The sequence below is a fragment of the Oncorhynchus kisutch genome, linkage group LG24 (genome assembly GCF_002021735.2).
Source record: "Oncorhynchus kisutch isolate 150728-3 linkage group LG24, Okis_V2, whole genome shotgun sequence".
NCBI lineage: Eukaryota > Metazoa > Chordata > Actinopteri > Salmoniformes > Salmonidae > Oncorhynchus > Oncorhynchus kisutch.
Window position 1 is genome coordinate 16,962,823 of NC_034197.2, and position 24,210 is coordinate 16,987,032.

General features: G+C 40.6%; 1 protein-coding gene across 3 annotated transcripts in view; it reads right to left on the reverse strand.

The window, feature by feature from the left end:
* The window catches only part of LOC109869709 (metabotropic glutamate receptor 4), a 253,129-nt gene that overhangs the window by 9,443 nt on the left and 219,476 nt on the right, over nt 1–24,210 (reverse strand). For all 3 annotated transcript variants that reach the window (XM_031804324.1, XM_031804325.1, XM_031804326.1), the window contains 3 exons: nt 21,470–21,670; nt 12,922–13,058; nt 6,713–7,648 (listed from right to left, as the gene is read on the reverse strand). In XM_031804324.1, the coding sequence (XP_031660184.1) occupies nt 6,713–7,648; nt 12,922–13,058; nt 21,470–21,670 (1,274 nt within the window). The remainder of the gene's footprint in view (nt 1–6,712; nt 7,649–12,921; nt 13,059–21,469; nt 21,671–24,210) is intronic.

Below are 24,210 nucleotides of genomic sequence, written 5' to 3' on the forward strand. Positions count from 1 at the left end.
TTGATAATTTTTGTGAGATTGAGGGCCTCAAGCTTAGATTGGATGGCTGGGGTGTTAAGCATGTTCCAGTTTAGGTTGCCTAGCAGCACGAGCTCTGAAGATAGATGGGGGGCAATCAGTTCACATATGGTGTCCAGAGCACAGCTGGGGGCAGAGGGTGGTCAAAAGCAGGCGGCAACGGTGAGAGACTTGTTTTTAGAGAGGCAGATTATTAAAAGTAGAAGTTTGAATTGTTTGGGTACAGACCTGGATAGTAGGACAGAACTCTGCTGGCTATCTTTGCAGTAGATTGCAACACTGCCCCCTTTGGCAGTTCTATCTTGTCTGAAAATGTTGTAGTTAGGGATGAACATTTCAGAATTTTTGGTGGTCTTCCTAAACCAGGATTCAGACATAGCTAGAACATCCGGGTTGGCAGGGTGTGCTAAAGCAGTGAATAAAACAAACTTAGGGAGGAGGCTTCTAATGTTAACATGCATGAAACCAAGGCTATTACGGTTACAGAAGTCATCAAAAGAGAGCGCCTGGGGAATAGGAGTGGAGCTAGGCAATGCAATGAGAATTGGTCATCTAGAACGTCTGGTATAGAGAGTAAAAGGAGGTTTCTGGGGGCGATGAAATAGCTTCAAGGTATAATGTACAGACAAAGGTATGGTAGGATGTGAATACAGTGGAGGTAAACCTAGGTATTGAGTGATGATGAGAGAGATATTGTCTCTAGAAACATCATTGAAACCAGGAGATGTCATCACATGTGTGGGTGGTGGAACTAATAGGTTGGATAAGGTATAGTGAGCAGGACTATCGGCTCTACAGTGAAATAAGCCAATAAACACTAACCAGAACAGTAATGGACAAGGCATATTGACATTAAGGAGAGGCATGCTTAGTAGAGTAATCAAAAGGGTCCAGTGAGTAGTGAGGTTGGTTGGGGTCACGGCAATTCAGACAACTAGCCGGGCCGTCGGTAGCAAGCTAGCATAGGATGGAGGTCTGTTTTTAGCCACCTCGTGCATTTCCGTCGGTAGGATTAATGGGGTTCCGTGTGGTAGAGGGGATGAATCCAATTCGCAAAAAAAATTGATATAGTTATAGAGGCCCAAGAAAAAGAAAATAATTTTTTTTGTCCGATAGATCTATTCAGATAGCAGCCGATAAGACAGCTAACGATAAACGGACCGCAGATGGGCGTTCAGGTAACGTTGCGACAGAGGAGCCAGCTGGATACCTCCCTCGGGCAGATAACGTCGGTAGTCCAGTTGTCAAGTCCCGGTGGGGCTCCGCGTTGGCAGTAAAACGGGTCCGGATAGGTGATTGTAGCCCAGGAGTAGCTGATGGAACTTTTCAGCTGGCTAGCTCCGGAATAATTGATGTTTGCTCCGGGATCAACGTAAGCCGATAGTCACATGGATAGCAACTAGCTAGCTGCGAGATCCAGGTGTAAATGTCCAGAGCTTGTGGTTGAAATCCGGGGACATGAAGAGAAAATAGGTCATGGCAAAAGATTTTCGAGCTATTGGATAGCTGATGACCACAAACCATGGTTAGCTGAATACTAACGAATTAGCCAGTAAAGAAGCTAACTAGCTTCTGGATAGATTCAGGCTAGCTTCTGGCTAGCTTCTATGGAGGATTTCAGATTCGAGGTAAATAATACTTTTTTAATATAAATTACTCCTGCGGGTTGCAGGAGAGTGTTTTGAAGTTGAGTTTATGGAGAAAAAAAAAAAAATATATATATATATATATATAAAAAGGTATGTGAAGAAAGTTAGATCATATAGGTCATCTGGTTGCATTGTTAGACTGTATGGCTGATTCAGTATAGTAGTAGAAATCAACATCATCAATAAAAAAGCACTGTGTCTGTAAAAAATAAAGAAGATAATATGTTGAAGATTGGAATATTGTGATCAGATAAATGTACTCTCTGTGGTGAACATATATCACGGCTATCCTCTTACAAAACTGAAAAATACTTTTTGTTAACAACTTTTTATTTGGAACATAATTCCATCTCCCTTTGGGATAGGGTTGCTGAGCTATTCCGAGACTGATGAAAGAAGTGAGAAGGGTGTAAATTGGAAACACAGCTCCCAGCCACCTCCCTAACAGATTTGCCTGAGGTGGAGACTGACATTACATTTGCAGACATCATGAGTGACTGAGCAGTATGGCAACAGGGAATAACCCGACAGGTCCTCTGTCATGAGAATGTCAACAGCTATAACTAATCTAACAATAGTTATAGTGGTGCTTTGGCACCTCTAACTTCAGTCAGCCAATAATATAAATTTAAAGAGGTTGTGCTGCCTGCCATATGTCCCAAAGACTCAACAAAATAAAGTAATGTATTACTGAATCATAACATGTTCTGTATGCAGTATATGAAGCCCCTAAAGAAACGTTGGTTGAGAAGAAAGGATGCCTGAGCAAAGTAAGAGCGATAGGGGGACTGAGGGGGAGTATGTAATCTCCTGAGAAGATTACACACGTCCCTGAGTGAGCCCGGCACAATATTGCTGCCTCTCCGGAGTACAGGGTGGAGTACCTCTGTGAGGGGGGCCAGGACCCCTGTCCCCGTCCATCGGCCTCATCCAGATAGATTCGCCTTGACAAACTGATACGATCGCCAATGTGCCTCATGCCACAGCAGGAAAACGGTGCTCGATAGACAGACTCCAGCATGCAAAGCCATTATTTCTGTTCTAGGAGCAGAAAAACCTTTCTCTCCGAAGTGATTAGGCATCAAATCTGTGCTCCCTCCAGCCAGCTGCAATTTCAGCCCCTGCCTTTCATTCCAGAGTTTGAGGTGCTAAAGGTAACTACATTCACATCGTAGTATAGGTTTAAATGACCAAAATATGAGCACCCTATTATCCTTAAGAAATACCTTAGAAACAAAAGCCTTATCGTTTAAGATGATCAAATGATGCATATTTGTATGGAATTGCCAGACCTGGTTGGAGTTGGGGCTGCAGCACTTGGATTGCAGGGTTGGATCAATCAAACATAATGGACTGTCTCCAGCCGTGCCTCGTGTTGACTGCCTGCACCTGACTGCAGCTACAGTACCATCCAAATGGTCCTATCCCTGGCCCAGTGCATGCTGGCGCCTTTGTCAGTGGAAGGCAGACATTGCCAGGGACCGTTAAGTGAGATGGGGGCAGCCTCATGAAACAGGTCCTCGGTTCGAGCAGCCACGATTACACTCCTGCCCATCCACAGTCCTACCTCTAACTTCTCTGCATTATCCCACGTGCCAGAAATGTATCTGGGTTCCGAATATCACGCAGCGTCTCCAAACAGATGAAAACATCAGAACATTAATGTATTAATAAGATTAGCTGCATCCAGGAATGGTTATTTCTGCATTTTTCTAGTTCTGTATTCCCATTGGCTGAGGTTTGTTAATTGCAGCAAAAATGCTCGAGATGTTAGTCATTACTTATTGTCGTTTGCAATGGTTGGAAACCAGCATAAGCTTCCTTTGAAGTAAGACCAGATAAGGGATATATTTAAGGCTGTTTTGTGCTTTAAATGAGCATGTGTCATCTGCTTCCACAGTATAGTACAGAACATACTGTATTACACCTCTTTCCATTTTGCTGCAGTGCTTCCTTATTTATAAAACTTTGAAGAAACCATTGGATAGACCTTAAAGATGTTTTTATTTATTTATTTAAAGAATACATTATGCAAACCTTATATTTGCTCTTTAAGCTTTATGTCATGTGTATGGCCATAGCAATGTAAACCCATGCTCTCCATTGTCTCTACATAGAAGTTAAACATCCCAGATTGGCAGAGCATGGCATATCGTCATGCATGATTAGCACTGTCCTGACAACCCTGCCAATCAGCTGCATTGTCCTCCTTATCAAACACAGAGGAGAGATTGGTGCTGTGCCACCCTCCTTTCAACCAGGAGACAATGACACAATTAACAGAGCCCTATCGCTACCTGCCAGTCTACTGCTGCCACCCACAATCTCCTAGGCTGACTCTACTCCTGCTGCCAGTCAAGCAGGAGCGGGGGCGAACTGGTCATCTAGCATTTTGTGCAAATGCCAGATGGGCTGGTCCATTTTTAGCCCAGTGGGCCTGTCTAATCTTTTTTTTTGCGCAAAATGTTAATGGGTTGGTGTGGGAGCCTCAAGGGGAAAACAAAGGGCTGGTATGGGGGCCTCAAGGGAAAAAAAGGACCGGTGTGTGGGCCTCAAGGGGAAAAAAAGACTGGTGTGGGGGCCTATGGTGTGGGGGCCTCAAGGGGGGGGGGGGAAATGAACAAGAGCCTTCTTATGTAACAAGACTCCTTCCATTTGATTGCAAGGTGATTCAATTAGAGCTAATTGTTCACATGATTCAGAACTTATCTTTATAACAAAAACATCCACAGCAGGGGATCCAAAAGATATTTGCTATTTTTTTAGTTCCCGGAGAGTTTGGCACTTCATATCCTCAAAAGATTGCCTTAAAATGTTAAAGTGAAGCAATGTATCCCTAATGTACATTGTACACACTAACCACAACTAATAAAAGGCAGGCTAGCATTTTTCCTAGTTAAATAACAAATAAAAATAAATAAAAATGTGCATCTCGTTCTGGAGGCAGCTCTGCTGAGTGGTCACTAGCTGGCACAGCCACAAAATCATAAAATCTGATTTTAAACCTAACTCTAACCACACTGCTTAACCTAATGCCTAACCCTAACTTTAATTAATTAATTAATTAAGACCAAAAAGAAAGTTTTGAGAATGACAAATATTAATTTTCACAAAGTCTGCCGCCTCAGTTTGTAAGATCACAATCTGCATATACTCCAGAATGTTATAAAGAGTGATCAGATGAATTGCAAGTAACTGCAAAGTCCCTCTTTGCCATGCAAATGAACAGAATCCCCAAAAAACATTTCCACTCCATTTCAGCCCTGCCACAAAAAGAGTGATTCTCTCATTAACACAGGTGTGAGTGTTGACGAGGACAAGGCTGGAGATCACTCTGTCATGCTGATTGAGTTCGAATAACAGACTGGAAGCTTCAAAAGGAGGGTGGTGCTTAGAATCATTGTTCTTCCTCTATCAACCATGATCACCTGCAAGGAAACACGTGCCATCATCATTGTTTTGCACAAAAAGGGCTTCACAGGCATGGATATTGCTGCCAGTAAGATTGCACCTAAATCAACCATTTATTGGATCATCAAGAACTTCAAGGAGAGCGGTTCAATTGTTGTGAAGAAGGCTTCAGGGCGCCCAGGAAAGTCCAGAAAGCGCCAGGACCATCTCCTAAAGTTGATTCAGCTGTGGGATAGGGGCACCACCAGTGCAGAGCTTGCTCAGGAATGGCAGCAGGCAGGTGTGAGTGCATCTGCACACACAGTGAGGCAAAGACTTTTGGAGGATGGCCTGGTGTCAAGAAGGGCAGCAAAGAAGCCACTGCTCTCCAGGAAAAACATCAGGGACAGACTGATATTCTGCTAAATGTACAGGGATTGGACTGCTGAGGACTGGGGTAAAGTAATTTTCTCTGATGAATCCCCTTTCCGATTGTTTGGGGCATCCGGAAAAAAGCTTGTCCGGAGAAGACAAGGTGAACGCTACCATCAGTCCTGTGTCATGCCAACAGTAAAGCATCCTGAGACCATTCATGTGTGGGGTTGCTTCTCAGCAAAGGGAGTGGGCTCACTCACAATTTTGCATCCAGGAACAGTTTGGTGACGAACAATGCCTTTTCCAGCATGATGGAGCACCTTACCATAAGGCAAAAGTGATAACTAAGTGGCACGGGGAACAAAACATCGACATTTTGAGTCCATGGCCAGGAAACTCCCCAGACCTTAATCCAATTGAGAACTTGTGGTCAATCCTCAAGAGGCGGTTGGACAAACAACACCCCACAAATTCTGACAAACTCCAAGCATTGATTATGCAAGAATGGGCTGCCATCTGTCAGGATGTGGCCCAGAAGTTAATTTACAGCATGCCAGGGCAGATGGCAGAGGTCTTGAAAAAGAAGGGTCAACACTGCAAATATTGACTCTTTGCAGCAAGTAATGTAATTACATGTAATTGTCAATAAAAGCCTTTGACACTTATGAAATGCTTGTAATTATACTTCAGTATTCCATAGTAACATCTGACAAAAATATCTAAAGACACTGAAGCAGCAAACTTTGTAAAAATTGATATTTGTGTAATTCTCAAAACTTTTGGCCACGACTGTAGAGGGGCTGACTAACGTGCTGACTGACTAATAAACTATAAGCTATAAAAAAAAATACATTCAGGGTCAGACCCTGAAGAAGGCACAGGGATCCCGAAACGTTGGTGATTTACCCAATAAATGACTGGGAGTTTATATATAGAGTGGGCGACTCTATAATGTGCTGGGAATTTAATCCCAGAATGTAATGTGCTTGTCATCGTGGTGCAAACTAGTTTTACCAGCTAGTTCAATCGGCCAACATTGGAAAATTCCTCAAAACAGGATAGTATAAGTAATGGCTGTCAAGGATAACTAAATAACTAAATAATTTAATAAATTATTGTTTTAAACAATTTTGAAGATACATAATGAAACAAAAATGTTGCTATCATAATATAAGTCAAGTTCATCAACAAAACATTTAAAATTGGATGATTATGAATTAATAGGTAATGCATTTAAAAGCATCATTACCAAGAGTAAAATTGTTAAAGTAAACATTCACCTTTTCTGTTGAGTGTGAAGTCCCAAAGAAGATGGGTATGAAAGCTAGCCAGACGATACAGGTGGTGTACATGGTGAAGCCGATGGGCTTGGCCTCATTGAAGGTCTCTGGCACCCCCCGGGTCTTGATGGCATACACTGTACAGGTGACCATGAGCAGCATGCTGAAGCCAAGCAGGCAGATCAGTGAAAGGTCTGAGATGTCACATTTGAGCACGCCACGGGACATGTCCGGGTTGGACGTGCGCTGGTCCTCATAGTCGATGATAGCCTGAGAAGGGTCCACACCGAACCAGATGCACACCCCCAGGAGCTGCACTGAGATCAGGCTGAAGGTGATAACCAGCTGGGAGGCTGGGGAGATGAACCTGGGGGCGCTCACTGACATCTTGCCCTGCTCAAAGATGCGATAGATACGGTTGGTCTTGGTGAGCAGCGCTGCATAGCTAATACTCATTCCCAGACCTAGGAAGATCCGTCGGAGGGAACAGATTCCAACGTCAGGCGCTGAGATCATGAGGAAAGTGGTGGCGTAGCACAGGAAGATGCCCGTCAACAGCACATAGCTGAGTTCGCGCCCTGACGCCTTCACAATGGGGGTGTCATTGTAGCGGATGAAGGTGGCCACCACAAACATGGTGGCCATGATGCCCAGCACAGCGATGAGGACGGGGATGACGGCCCAGGGGGAGCTCCACTCCAGCTTGATGATCGGGATGGCCTCACAGGCGGTGTGGTTCTCGTTGGGCCGCAGGTCAAAGCGGCACATCTTACAGCTGTAGGTGTCGGCCTGGTACTGGTAGCCATCACAGCGCTCACAGTGCCAACAGCAGGGGACACCCTTCACTGTTTTCTTCCTCTCCCCAGGATGACAGGGCTGACTGCAGATAGACTGGGGTACCTGCCATGTCCCACCAGGCCACCGCATCTCCTTAGTCTGGTGGAGAGAAGGGGAAGGAGTGGAGGAGTTATCTCTCTGTCTGTGACTGTTGGTGTAATTTATGAAAGCATATTTTCCTTGAATATGCCTAATGAAATTTGATTAAACTTCGATTAACATTTGCACTTATCTAAAAATTATATTACGCAAATAAAACAGTCATTAACCCTTTAACTGGCACCCCAAAAATATTTATTATAAAAATAAATAATTGTTTGCATGACTTAAACCAGCCGGTTGAGCTGCCCAATTAGAGTAAACACATTTTGCATTGGAATTTGCATCAACTTTTTAAATCATCTAAAGAATTATACATGAATTTACATTGCTTCATTTACTTAAAATGGAAGATAGGCCTAGTTAAATGAGAACTGATATCAAATATTAATAAAATATGATACATTTGTTTGTCAAATGCATGTAAATGAATGCATTTACAGTTTATATGCTTAGATTACCAGTAGATGTACATGTCCTGAATAATATTGTGAAACATATTGAAGATAAGAGCCAGAGAGGGAATACTGATATGGATTTGAAAGGATTTTTGTATTTGCACAGATAAAAAATTCCCATAACAATATTTCTCCATTATCACTAGCTTTGCCTTAGTAGCATTCCTTTAATGGGTAACTCAACCGCCTGGTAGAGCATATTTTTCAAGATTTACTAAAATTGTAAAACAATAACATATTAGTAATTATATAATTCTGAAATGATGAAGTTTTAGAGGTCAACAACATTTTAAAACATTGTCATTTCCCATTTGGTGCACAATTGGTAAAACATTTTTGGGGGTAATGAGGTTTGGTTTTGCTCACGTTCACTTCCTGGTTTTCAACGGTCTTTGAATACGTGTTTAAAAATATATGGGAATCCGATAATGGCATACTAAATTACAGTGGTTGAGATGATAAAATATGCCAAACAAAAATCATATGTTTATTTTCATTTAAAATTGATTGTCAAAATGATCTCATACAAAAACGGAAAAATGGCTTGTTTTTTATTGGTCTCATTTTCCCATATAAACAAAAAAAATACTTATTTTCACAATTGGGTGTGAAATGTCTGTCCTTGGCCATATGCCCAGCCAACACTTCCTGTCCCTTCAAAATAAGGTAAAGGGAAAAGGGGATACTTAGTCAGTTGTACAACTGAATGCATTCAACTGAAATGTGTTTTCCGCATTTAACCCAACCCCTCTGAATCAGAGAGGTGGGGCTGCCTTAATTGACATATATACGTCATCGGCGCCCAGGGAACAGTGGGTTAACTGCCTTGCACAGGGGCAGAACGACAGAATAGTTCACCCTTCTAACTTAATTATATTAATCTGCTATCTATAATGGAACAACATTTTTAACACAACATGTATGTAAAGTGTTGGTCCCATGTTTCATGAGCTGAAATAAAAGATTTTCCATGCGCACAAAAAGCTTATTTTGCTCATTTTTTTGCACAGATTTGTAATACATCAACATAATACATCCACATGGCAAGTGTGGCATATCGATAAGCTGATTAAACAGCATGACCATTACACAGGTGCACATTGTGCTGGGGACAATAAAAGGCCACTCTAAAATGTGCAGTTTTGTCACACAGCACAATGCCACAGATGTCTCAAGTTTTGAGGTAGCATGCAATTGGCATGCTGATTGCAGGAATGTCGACCAGAGCTGCTGCCAGAGAATTAGACAGCTAATGAAACTGAGGAGTATTTCTGTCTCTAATAAATCCCTTTTGTGGGGAAAAAAATCATCCTGACTGGCTCCCCAGTGGGTGGGCCTATGTCCTCCTAGGCCCACCCATGGCTGCGTCCCTGCCCAGTCATATGAAATCCATAGATCAGGGCCTGATGAATTTATTTCAATTGACTGATTTCCTTATATGAACTGTAACTCAGTAAAATCTTGAAATTGTTGCATGTTGTGTTTATATTTTTGTTCAGTATATTAAGAAATCTATTACGGCATCCATTAATTGCAAGATAAATTGATATTTCTCCATTTCTATTTTAGATTTAAGATTATAAGATAGTCACAAAATGATAGTATTTATTGACCCATTAATGACGAGCTGAAGAGCTGTCACTTCAGAATGAGGGGTGCTGTAGCTCTGCTGGTGTTGCTGTTCTGTCTGTCGAGGGCATGAGCTCAGGAAAGGAGGAGAGTGGAGGGGTCAGAGAATGACATCATTCAACAGAGTGACAATGACGAGGTAGAGAACGAGGTGAGCAATTCAGATTAAGAGCCAAAGGCTGGTCAGGCCACCACACACACACTTGCAATACAGATGTAGGATCTTAATTTAAATATCCTGTTGCAGGATAACTGTCCTGAATTAACAACTTGAGGTTTAAAAAGGCTTCTGAAGTTTGTAATTTCCCCTTTGAAATTTCTGACTTGATTTTCCCTTACGAAAAATGTATCACACCCTACAAACATGTCCATTAATTATAATACACATAATAATTCACATTTCCTGTTGGATTTCCTGTTGGTTTCCTGCTTTAGCAAACAGTATCAAATTAAGATCTGTAGCTAACTTTATTATTTTTTGTAAAAAAGCTTAGGTATGGGCCTGTAGAATGTTATCACTCTCAAATTCATAGACAGAGGTATGGATGCAAGGACTGACCCTTCATGATATCAAAATTATAGTGTTACCCATGTTTTGAGTGTTTGTTTACATTTACATTCTTTACAAACATTGGTGTAAAACAGGCTTTTATTTGGGGTTCTGATGGGGTATGACAGTTGAACTAAGCTCATAAGGCATTTATAAGTTATATTCTTTAAGAATCAATGGGTATGTATAATTAATGTATAAGTATGATTAGGTACATGGCAGGCAGGGAGGGGAAGGGAGCGGGGGAGAGGAGTCTACTGCAGGTGTGTGTGTGGTGGCCTTGCCAGTCAGTTGTGGGTCATCTCTGTTTCCTCAGGCCTTTGTCTCTTAATCTGAATCGCTCAACCTGCTCTCTACCTCTTCATTGTCACTCTGTTGAATTATGTCATTCTCTGACCCCTCCACTCTCCTCCTTTCCTGAGCTCATGCCCTCGACAGACAGAACAGCAACACCAGCAGAGCTACAGCACCCCCCATTCTGAAGTGACAGCTCTTCAGAAATGATGTTGTCTACTATGTTCAGATTACCAATGGTTAGCTAGGGTTCTAGGATATATCAGTAAGCTAACCATTTACATTAACAGCAGTTCATTAATAGGTCAATACAACAATACTTTTTGTTACTATTTTATCATCTTAAATCTAAAATAGAAATGGAGAAATATCACTATCTTGGTATTAATATATGAATTAATAGCTATTAATATATAACTTAATAGATATCAAATTGAATATAATTAATATAATTAATTTAGGGTAAACTCCTATTTTGAAAGGACAGGAAGTGTTGGCTGTGCATTAGGTCAATGACTGGCATTCAGGAATACAATTGGCCAAAATGTAGATGACCCACTCGGTTGAGCTGCCTGTTAAAGTTAACACAAATCACATAGTGTGGCTGCAACTATCTTGTTTATGTTGTTGCATATTAAAAAGGAATATTACATATGCATGAGGGCACAATTCAATTAACTTTTAGTGGATTAGAATAAATCCAAACACAAGGGGGTGGGATGAAAGACATCTGTTTTTAAGGACCATTTAAAAAAACACCATCTAACAAGACGACTACACCAATATGGAGTTAGTCCCCCCTTTGCTGCTATAACAGCCTCCACTTTTCTGGGAAGGCTTTCCGCTAGATGTTGGAACATTACTGCCGGGGATTTGCTTCCATTCAGCCACAAGTGCATTAGTGAGGTTGTGCATTGATGTTGGGTGATTAGGCCTGGCTCACAGTCAGTGTTCCAATTCATCCCAAAGGTACTTGATGGGGTTGAGGTCAGAGCTCTGTGCAGGCCAGTCAAGTTCTTCCACAATGATCTCAACAAACCATTTCTGAAAAGAATCGTCTAGAATGTCATTGTATACAGCAGAGTTAAGGTTTCACTTAACTGGCACTAAGGGGCCTTGCCCAAACCATGAAAAAGAGTTCCAAACCATTATTCCTCCACCACTAAACGTTACAGTTGGCACTATGCATTGGGGCAGGTAGCGTTCTCTCCTGGCATCCACCAAGATTCATCCGTCGGACTTGCCTCCAGAAGGAGTTTGGAACTCTGTAGTGAGTGTTGCAACCGAGGACAGATGATTTTTAAGCGATTCAGCACTCGGCGGTCCCATTCTGTGAGCTTGTGTGGCCTACCACTTCGAGGCTGAGCTGTCGTTGCTCCTAGATGTTTCCACTTTACAATAACAGCACTTACAGTTGACCGGGGCAGCTCTAGCAGGGCAGAAATTTGACAAACCGACTTGTTGGAAAGGTGGTATCCTATGACGGTGCCAGGTTGAAAGTCACTGAGCTCTTCAGAAATGCCATTCTACTGGCAATGTTGGCTATGGAGGTTGCATGGCCGTGTGATCGATTTTACACCCCTGTCAGCAACGGGTGTGGCTGAAATAGCTGAATCCACTCATTTGAATGGGTGTCCACATACTTTTGCATATAGTGTAACTCAGCAGGAAACTACATATTGTATCTGTCCTCTTCTCAGCCACATAAGCCTTGCTTAAAAGGCACTTTCCACCTAATTAGGTAGAACGAGCAAATGTTGTAATATGGTAAGGCTTACATAATGACCTTGTCCTTTTGCCATTATTTTGTTTATTATCATATGTTTTGGATGCCTGCAGGTTACCTGAAATGGCCTGGTTCAGAATCTGAATCAGCTAAGTAAACAGCCTCTGAATGGCAACATGGTTGTTAGCATTTTGTGAATATTACTATCGCTACCACTGGGCCTGCATTTCACAACAGCTAGGGGGGGGGGGGTCTATGAAAATGATAAAACTGGATTGGGTGTGCAACAGTGACCCCACAGCCGGCCCCTGATATCTACTGCCCTATTGTGATATAGATAAATCCCAGGTCCTGAATGACTTTGATGGTAAAGCAACCCAACTCAAGGCAAGGTGCATGGACTGCTATGGATACAGTAATGAATAATGCATTCATTTCATGGTTTAATAAGACATGTTTTTAGCCAGTGCATATTTTTTTCACCTAAAAATACAATGTACTGTATAAACCCTCACAGACTCTATTTCTGACTGCATATGTTATTTACTTGGATTCACATTACTGAATGTATCATGCAATAAACAAGTGGAAGTCATAATGAGAGTAATAGCCATACTTCTAAATGGAGCTGGTCTGCCCAGTGGCCGATAATCTTGTATTCTGTGGTGTTGTGTTTCATCTGGTACTGATAGATCTCATAGCGACCAGGGGCATCTCCGTTCACATTGAAGATCACTGGAGTGCCCGCAATTCCTGCAGAAAAATGAAAAGGGACATTTTTGTTTAAAAATAATCCACATTCTTTGTACACAATATGAAACTATAACAACCTTGGTATGAACATCCACATGTACAGTATAGTTATTAAACATTTCATCAGAATCATTGGAGGGTAGAGGCTCATTTCATTATCTGAAATTATGTAATAAAGTATTTGTTAATTCATAAAAGCTCTAGTACGGAAATATTTCCTTGGTCTTTTTTCCCATCATACGCTATATGTGAATAGCGTTACATGAGGTCAAAGCTGTTGGGGTATGGGTTCTCTACCATACTGTTATAAATGAGGGGAGTAAAATGGATGCTGACAGCCATGTGGGACTTCTCCCCTGGGTGTCGGACCACAGCTCATGTCTGTGCCCAATCGCACATCATTTCACTCTCTTTTATTCTGCCTGTTGTTTTGTTACACATTGCCCCCAAAGTCCCCTCAAAGCGCTGTCTAATGACAGCATGGGGCCTGATTTACCCCCCCCCCCCCCCCCCCCCACACACACACACACACACACACACACACACACACCTCTTCCTCTCTGTGTATTCCTGCCTGGTCCTGGACCTGAGCAGGCTCACAAACCCCTCACTGTGTCAAATGAGGGGTGTGGGGATCCTGTGATTTTCTGTTGGGAGCCGAGTAGAGCACCGCAGCCAGCTGCCCCATAGAGAATGTGGCTGTGGATAGATGCGGATAAAGAGAGAAGGCCTAGAGAGGATCTCTCTTTCTTTCTCTTTCATTCTCTCTCTCCTCCCCACATCACATCCCTTTAAAATATGGTTGCAGCTCACTTTGGTGGCACTTGACATCACACACTTCAAAGCAATACACATAGGTGTGCTTGCAAGTCAGGTCTCAGATCTCAGCTGTGAAGGTTAGTGGATAAGAAAGCTTAGATTTTAAAAGGAGATTCAAAATACAAGATGGTTCATTTTAGTGCTGACTTCCTGTTTAAATGTAATATGGGCCTAGGATTGATAGTGGATTTTTTTTTTGTGCTTCAGAACATCATATAAATATCCCTTATGGGGAACATCAGTCAAATGTTTTCTCTGTAGCTAAGCATATTATCTAATCTATAGGGAATGAGTTCTCATAGAAGAGTTGGTCATCCCACTTTCAAAGAGATACACGCACATTGAACACATCCAGTTTATAATCATGTTTCATGATTGCCAAGAATGTGACCCATACATTCGCTGTGCTCCACCTCACTATCTACTCAAGTCAAAAGGTATCCGTCTCTTTATAGCTAAAGAGAATAGCTTCTAAGGGGCAATGTCCACAAGTGAAAAGGTGTCACCCATGAAGAGCAGATCAAAAGGCCAATATTCTCAGTTTGCAAACGTAAGTTGTTATATGTGGTGAGTTATGAGAATGCCTTGCTGCCTCCACTGTACACATTTTTCATGAAAAGAAAACTACTCTAATTGTATTCATATACAAGTCACTTTCATTTCGTTTTGATGAAGTACTGTGTGAGTCATTGAAAATATATGAATTAGAAAGGTTTATCTAGTGCCAGATAAAATTGGCAACCTTGCGATAGACTGGCATTGGCACACTTTACCTCTTCAAGAGGCTTCCATGGGCAAGACTTCCAAGACTTTTAGGGAGTCAACTTTCTATTTAATTGTATTGCTCTACTGTAGTTTTGTCAAAGTCTTCTCTTATTGAATGTGTGAAAACTGGCATCAAATGGTTGAATTCTGAGGCAATAGTCTATAGCAGGGGTACTCAGCTCTTACCCTATGAGGTCCAGAGCATGCTGTTTTTTTTGTTCGACCTGATAATTAATTGCACACACCTGGTGTCCCAGGTCTAAATCTGTCCCTGTTCAGAGGTGAACAATGAAGAAATGTAGTGGCACTGGCTTCGAGGTACAGAGTTGAGTTTGAGGGGTCTATAGGGTCTACAGCCTTGTAAAATACTGTCCAGTCAGCTGAAACACGTTTTGTTTTAAACACTGTTCATTCTTAGGAACCAATGATGTTAACCCTACTATTGACTGACTCTTTGAAAGTAATTAGAAGTATAACAAGTCTGTTAAGTACAACTATGTAATATTAGAATAATTTGAGTTGCCTACATTATGTAAATATGACATACATTGTACTGAATAATAAGGTTAGATGTAAAAATAGTATCCATAAATACATCTCATGATGATGGTTGAGTGTCTTGTGGATTTGTTTTTATATACTCTACATACTGGTACTATATGTGATATACATATTCAAGGTTTTTCAAGGGGTTATTCTTCCATGAGTCTGACTCTGAACATAAAAAAAAAAATCAGAACAGCTGCTGAAAACCCGTAAGGTAAGGGCTGTACTGTATGCACAGTGGTTTACCCTAAGGTCTCAAGTGACCTGCATTCAAACCACAAATCCATAATCATATCTGGGGTTCAATCACAGAGAAAAACACACTTAAAGTACATCGAGCACATGTAAAACAACAAACAAACACACACACACACACACACCACACACACACACACACACACACACACACATATATATATATATATACATATATATATAAAACAGTGGCTGAGGGGGGGTGTTTTGTGGAGTTGTTACATATATGAAGATTCACAACTATCACAATCTTCTACATTTCTCTGTAAATGCTAAAGTAGGCTTTGAAAACACAAGGATTCAGTGGTGACAATGACACGCTATAATTTACAACCACTTTAAAATGGAGGCCCAGCCTTTTTTGGTTATTAGTCAGCCAATGCTGTGGTTGATTGTCCTGTCAGCCTCTCCCTGTTATTTCTTTGTGACACCAAACTCACAAAGGAGGCTGCATTGAATTCCAGGCTGTATTTTACCCTACCCTCGCAGTTTGTCATGGCATGTAATTTTGTTAGTTGCCTGGCAGGGAGGATGGCATTTGGCGTTTATGCTTCCCCACTCTGTAATTCAAATTTCATATGCAGGCAGTTGCAACAATTAACTGGCTTTACAAATCAGCAAGTTCATATGTGCCAGGTCCCTCTTGACTTGAAGGTTTGCTTATGGCTACTCACTGAGGAAAGTATCTATTGTTTGTTGAAGAATGCAGAAGTACACTGTATTTTTCTAGCTTAACTAACAGTCTCAGCTATCCTACAATCACAAAAATGTTAACAGTTCTATGCTTTTAATTACAGCAAAGCCGCTGGGTTGCAACGTAATGGATATGGGTATTTGGAGCTTTTTTTTTTATCTCTAATCTCGCTTTCTTTGAACAAAGGGAATTCACGATGTAAGCTATACTATCCCCCGAATATGACACAATTTAGCCAGTGCAGCAGAAGCATTGTTTCTGAAAAAATAGATAATATGGTGGTAGGACTAACATCAACAAGAACCAACCTCCTCAACAATATCAGGAATGGCCTCCTTTCCTCTAGTCAGCATGGGTGCTTCCAGGTCCCAGACAGAATGGTCTGGGATCATGTTAACACTTGTTATCCTTAAAATATTTTCAATTGTAAATTCTAATGTACAGTAAGACTATTAAAGGCAATACATCCTTCCGGTAATGTGTTTTTGTCATTGATTTTTAGTTCATCTTAGGTCTAACCGCAATACTTTTGAGTTGTATTATTGAGAAGTCTTCCAGTAATGCAAGTAAAGGTCATTGTCGTGGTGGTTCCCGGTGAATGACGAAATACAATGAATATTTACATAATCTACACAAGGTATCAACAAAATGAACAGACTCTCAAAATACAGGTTTGAATCTAAATCAAAAACCTAAGCCTCAATCAGGCCTACCTTGCCAAACCAAAAATAGCAAGTTGGGGTATACCAGGCAATGGACAGCCTCCCCACACAGCTCATATACCAGAGCTAGAAGATAATTCCCCAGTTCACAGGTTGAACGAACAGATACTTCACCTTTATACCTGAGGCCACTCCCTATGGACCATACCATTAACCATGGAGCTCTTTACCCAAATATAACATATTAAATCATGTAACAGACATCTTCATCATACCCACATTTACATTTGCCATTTAAATAAACATCTAAAACATTCCTGCTTATCCTCAAAGCAGAAATACTTTCCATTAATGAATACACTTTTAACAGCAAAAGTTCTGCAGGCCAGCAGGAGGCAAAACATATGACTTATGGAGCCGTGCACCTGTCCATTACACACAGACATGAGACAAGAGATGTAGTTCCCGAGATACGCAGACTTCAGACACAGGACACGTTACAGTAAGGAAATAAACAAACGTATTTCTCGTCAGTGTAGCACGTGTTCATGTGCACCTGAACATCGCATCCAGCTTGGAGGATTGCAAAAATGGTACATTTCTGCATTTAAATAGGAAAGTGAAATGCGTCACAATGCAACTCAACCAAACATTTCCCTGACACATAACTAACCTTGCCTTGCGCACAGTAAGTACCCATGATACTGGCAAAAGAACAACAGTATATACCTTTAGAATACATTAATTACTAGAAATATGAACATGCTAAACAATTTCTAAGGGGAATTAAATAACGCACTCTCATGACGAGAGCTACTGAGTCAGCTTCGTCACAGGAATTCAAGTCCTTTTCTATAGGGAGTGCTACTGCTAGGTTGGAAAAGGTGGTAGGGGTAGGCTGGATGTCAAAAGAGGAGTAAAGGGAGATTCATTTAGAGTCTATTGACGAACCTGGCTTGACGAAGGCTGCCCTGTTGTCTTATATTTTGCAGATAAACAATTCCCTTCAAAGGTAAATTAGGTAGATAAAGTTAAGTCAGTGAGACTGATTGATTTAAATGAGACTGCGTGATTCATATTTTGTGACTACTGATGCGCCCTCTCCTTCAGTGTTGAACTAAGCATGTAACTGTGTTGACAGTCACTGATCTACAAGTCATTTGGCAGGCTGAACAACCCCAGCGAAGATCAGTAGCCTACTCACTGTGCCTAGCAACACGAGATAGGCGGCCTGTTTCTGCTCTCAGTCGCACGTCAGAATTAGACTATCATCCATGTTTCTCAAATTTGCCCCAAAGATCAAATTTGAAAGTGTATAAGGCATTAGCTCCACATTTTTAAGGTTAGAGGTAAGTTCAGGCATGAAATTTGAATTCTTAAAGAGATACCTTGGGATTTTGGCAAATAAGCTCTTTATCTACTTCCCTAGAGTCAGATGAACTTGTGGATACTATTTGTATGTCTCTGTGTTCAGTATGGAGGAAGTTAGGGGTCGTTTCCCCGAAGTACCCCTGATAAAGAAATGTGCCCGCACTACAGACGGCTATATCGTTCCGCTAAGACTGTGCAAATCTGTCATCAAGGCAAAGGGTGGATATTTTGAAAACTCTCAAATCTAAAATATGTTTTGATTTGTTTAACACTTTTTCAGTTACTACATGATTCCATATGTGTTACTTCATAAATGTGATGTCTTCATTATTATTCTACAATGTAGAAAATTGTAAAAAATTAAGAAAAACCCTTGAATGAGTAGGTGTGTATAAACATTTGACTGGTACAGTAGATACAGTGCATTCAGAAAATATTCAGACCCCTTGACTTTGGTACGTTACAGCCTTATTCTGAAATGGATTACATTAATTTATACTCTTCATCAATTTACACACAATACCCCATAATAAGACATTTTTGCAAATATATTAAAAATAAAAAACTGAAATACCTTAGTTACATAAGTATTCAGACCCTTTGCTAAGAGATTCGAAATTGAGCTCAGGTGCATCCTGTTTCCATTGATCATCCTTAAGATGTTTCTACAAATTGATTGGAATCCACCTGTGGTAAATTAAATTGATTGGACATGATTTGGAAACACACCTGTCTATATAAGGTCCCACATGTGACAGTGCATGTCAGAGCAAAAACCAAGCCATGAGGACAAAGGAATTGTCTGTAGAGCTCCGAGACAGGATTGTGTCGAGGCACAGATCTGGGGAAGGATACCAAAAAATGACTGCAGCATTGAATGTCCCCTAGAACACAGTGGTCTCCATCATTCTTAAATGGAAGAAGCTTGGAACCACCAAGAATCTTCCTAGAGCTGGCCGTGCGGCCAAACTGAGCAATCGCGTGAGAAGGGCCTTGGTCAGGGAGGTGACCAGGAACCCGATGGTCACTCTGACAGAGCTCCAGAGTTCCGCTGTGGAGATGGGAGAACATTCCAGAAGGACAACCATCTCTGCAGCACTCCACCAATCAGGCCTTTATGGTAGAGTGGTCAGAAGGAAGCCACTCCTCAGTAAAAGGCACATAACAGTCTGCTTGGAGTTTGCCAAAAGGCACCTAAAGGACTCTCAGACCATGAGAAACAACATTCTCTGGTCTGATGAATCCAAGACTGTACTCTTTGGCCTAAATGCCAGGCGTCACGTGTGGAAGAAACCTGGCACCATCCCTACGGGGAAGCATGGTGGTGGCAGCATCATGCTCTAGGAATCTTTTTCAGCGGCAAGGACTGGGAGACTAGTCAGGATCGAGGGAAAGATTAACCGAGCAAAGTAAAGAGACATCCTTGATGAAAACCTGCTCCAGAACACTCAGGACCTCAGACTAGGGAGAAAGATTCACCTTCCAACAGGACAACGACCCTAAGCACACAACCAAGACAACGCAGGAGTGGCTTCAGGACAAGTCTCTGAATGCCCTTGAGTGGCCCAGCCAGAGCCCAGACTTGAACCCGATCGAACATCTCTGAAGAGACCTGAAAAAAGCTGCGCAACGACGCTCCCCATCTAACCTGACAGAGCTTGTGAGCATCTGCAGAGAAGAATGGGAGAAACTCCCCAAATACAGATGTGCCAAGCGTGTAGCATCATACCCAAGAATACTCCAGGCTGTAATCGCTGCCAAAGGTGTTTCAACAAAGTACTGAGTAAATGGTCTGAATACTGATATAAATGTGATATTTCAGTTGTTGTATATATTTTTTTAAATTTGCTAACATTTCTAAAAACCTGTTTTTGCTTTGTCATTATGGGGTATTGTGTGTGAATTGATGAGGAAAAAAAGTGATTTACATTGTATTTTTTTTATAAGGCTGTAACGTAACAAAATGTGGAAAAAGTCAAGGGGTCTGAATACTTTCCGAATGCACTGTACGTATTGAACCATCTTGTAAGGGAATAATGCACATCCCTAGTTGGTATGCCTACTCATTATACACTCTCTTTGTCTCTTTTTGTGCAGAACATTATAAGCAGTGCATCAGAGCCCTATGATAAGCCAGCCCTCCCATTATGCAGTTCAGCTTTTCTATTCTGCCCCTAAAGCTCTCCCTTCCATTCTTCAACTGGATTGTACCTTCCTCTAGGATCACACCACACCTCCATCCAAACAGGGCATTCATTACCATATAATTAGCTCTAAGAGAGGGTCTGAGTAGTCTGTGGGTGTCAGGATGCCCGTGTTGCATTAAGCCTGATTGCCTGAACTGTGTCACTCTGACATTCTGCTCACTTATAATTAGCAGCACCTTATTAGAACAGATGAAAGTGACATCAGACAGAGACCATACTCTAAAGTAGCCTAGCAGGCCAATGAGTCACAGTCACACGGTTGGTTATTAGGCAATCTGAGTTTGTCCTTCCTTGAAATTTCAACACGGATGAAGACTGGAGTTGCGGTTGTCACTTTGAGGTTTATAAAATGAGTATGACAGTGTTGGCGCCATTTTCTATCAGAAAATGCAGCAATAATTAGCATTGCAACTTTTACAATTGACCTTTAATGGATCTACAAACTAATACTAACCAAGCTGTAATCAAATGACTGTAATCAAATGTCCACTTTCTCTTTTTTACCTTACACCACAACTGTAAGGTCTTTTTCTTTAAACATGTTCCATTAAAGCAGCACACTTGTATGTTTTCCCCACGTTTACTGCAGTATACTACAGTGTAGTGTACCCCCACTTCAAATGCTTCTCCGGCAACAGAGGTTCCATAAAAATGCAGATGAGTTCTCTGAACTGAGTAACAGTAAGCTTGTAATAATCGGTTTGTACACAAGCACTGCAGTCTGCTTTTGCTTTCATGTTTTCTTAACTGATTATTTAGGGAAGGCATTTTTCATGCTGCTCTCTGGTAGACTGGGGTATTTCAGTTGGCTGTAGAACCACGTTGTTTCTTTCATTACAGTTTGTTTTCAAAATAATTACACTCGTAAGACACATCATTCAAGGAAATGTGGTGGGAAGAACAAAGCTGGCGTTTCAAAGTCTGTTTCAATTGATAAAGCGGCTTTATAAATGTATAGTGTAAGGCTTTGTCTTACAGACAAGAGATGTAGGAAATGCTGATGCCTTTGCTAATGTGTTAATTTGTATAGTGTTTGTTTGTGTTTCTGCATCCTTGCATATGTTCACGGGTGTTTGCATTACAAAAACAAACCTGTAAAGTTGACGTTGCGAATGAACTTGAGCAACATGGTTCCATTGATGGTTTCCATTTTAGAGCAGAGGCCCACTTTCCCTGGACAGAGCTCCTTATGCATGTTGTGTAACGCGTGAGCCATGGCGTAAACTGCATCAACCACAAACTGGACCTTCCCCTCCTGCTCATAGGACGAGTCCTTCCCGATCCGCTCGTGGTCTAAAGGGACACCAAAATAAAAGCCACTGTTAAATTCAATCATTATACAGTGGCATAACCCTCATGTAATAACATCTAGTCCAAAGACAATAAACACACTTCTGTATTACAGTGAATATATCCCGTTGTCTGGTGTACAACTGAAATTATAGTTCCCTTGAGACTAAAAATATACATGTCTAACAAAAACATGTATTTTTGGATAGGCTCCTTTGATATAGAATGAAAACATGACTGACCGACAGGTCTTGTTCATCTGCTATGTTCTACTATTCATCAGAGGTTTGTTAGTCAAGGCAAGAGTATGTGTTGGAGGAGTGGAGGACGACTGGAAGACAGAGCAAGACAGGCTTAATCATTCTTTAGTATTAATGCAATTAGTAATGACAGGTGTATATTAATCATAGCCGAGGTTGTTTCAATGCTTTGGAAATGTGTTAATCACCAAGTAAGGTTTCAATTAACATCCTGGTCCTGCAATTAGCTGCTGCCTTGTCAGCGCGTTGGCATGGAGAGAGTGACAGTGGGACACTCCACTGGCCTTTAATCAGCTGGTCTTAGCTATTATTACAGCAGGAAAAAGAGAAGGAAAAATCATAACCACCAGCCAAGGTGGTGGCATTGGGTCTGACTGCTCTATATAAGTGAGTTGTGATTCCGTACAAAGGCATGACTATAGTCTAGACTATATTATCAGTACACTAGACCAGAGGTTTTAGCCATTGAGAGGAGTCTGATTAGAAAGATATTGGATGGAAAATGGTGAAAAATGCACAATATTTTTCTTGAAACCTCCAACATAGAAATGCTATCAAAAATAATTTACTGTAACTTGTTACAAATGATGGAGTCATCCATGATTCACCAAATTATATTTTAAAAGAGGAAGCAAAATATTTAAGCATTTGTTTTCTCTTCAGTCTCCTCCATTTCCACTGTATAACTCTAAGGATTTTTTCCTAATAATAATAATAATAATACATGCAAAATTAACACAATTACAGAAAGACCTGTGTGAAGGTCAACTTACAGACAATGAACCCTTTGAGGCAATTCAATATTTTCAGTCTGGATAAAAACAGGGCTTGATGGTATACCAGTCATTTTTTGATATACTCAAAGATCCATTATTAGTATGTTTTAATTACTCCTAAAAAATGATACTTTTAGGTACTCAACAAGAAGGTCTGATTTCATTACTTCTAAAACAGGACCCAGGTGGTAAGTATAAAGATCCAATCCATTAAAAAAGCCTGGTCTTCATAGCAGATTTTGAAAAGATGTTTGATAAAGTACGACTAGAATATATATATATAAATGTCTGGGTTACTTTAATTTTGGTGAATCTCTTATACAATGGGTTAAAGTTATGTACAGGAACCCCAGATGTAAAATAGTAAATAATGATTACTTCTCAGAAAGTACTGAGCTTTTATGAGGAGTAAAACAAGGCTGTCCGTTGTCTCTATCGATTTATTACAGCCATTGAAATGCTAGCTATTAAAATTAGATCCAACAAGAACATCAAGGGGTTAGAAAACCAGGGAATAAAAGCAATGTGTCAATGTATGCCGATGTCTCAAGTTTTTTCTTAAGTCCGCAATCTGATTCCCTGCACAGTCTCATTGAAGATCTTGATCACTTTTCTTGCCTCACTATGTATTGGATTGCTAAAAGACAGTGTTTACACTACCTTGTAGTTTACCAATAAAATAGGTGGATGGTGAAGTAGACATACATGGTGTTAACATCTTAAAAAATATAAATGAACTTACCAGAATCAATTTCAATAGAAAGTTTGCAAAAATAGATAAGATTCTGCAACCATCGAGAGGTAAATCACAATGATTAACTTCTGGAGCCTATCACAGTTTACTTACTTACTAAATGGCACTGCCTACTCCAAACAACTAATTTTTAAAATCATATGAGCAAAAAAATGTCATTTTATTTGGAATGCTAAGCCAGACAAAATGAACGAATGAATGAATATGAGTTTATATGGGAGGGAGGGGGAGGGGCTAAAATGATTCAATATTAAAGCTTTAAACATCTCAATAAAAGCTTCACTCATACATAAATTATACTTAAACCCAAAATGGTTCTCCAGCAGATTATTAAGAAAGGCTCATCCGTTGGTCAAAAATTGCCTTTTTGCCTTTATATAGATTACAACTTCTCATTTCCAACTAATTGAAAATTACATTTTGTTTAAAGTATCGCCCTTTCTTAAACAAGCTATGCAAAGCTGTTTACAATTTCAGTTTAATCCTCCAGAAAAGATAGAACAAATATTAATACAAATGTTATGGTCAAACTCAAATATACTGATTAATAAAAAAAAACGTTATTTGTAATTATATTTATTAATGACATTATGAATATGAATATAAACAGTGGAGTTATGTCACATGTGAAGCTATCGAAAATATATGGGAATATCTGCTCAATCCAAAGTCATAACCAACAGATTGCAGCAATACCACAAAAAGTGGAGGAGAGTGGAAAAGGGAGAAGTCAGGGAACTTGTTTGCCTGCCA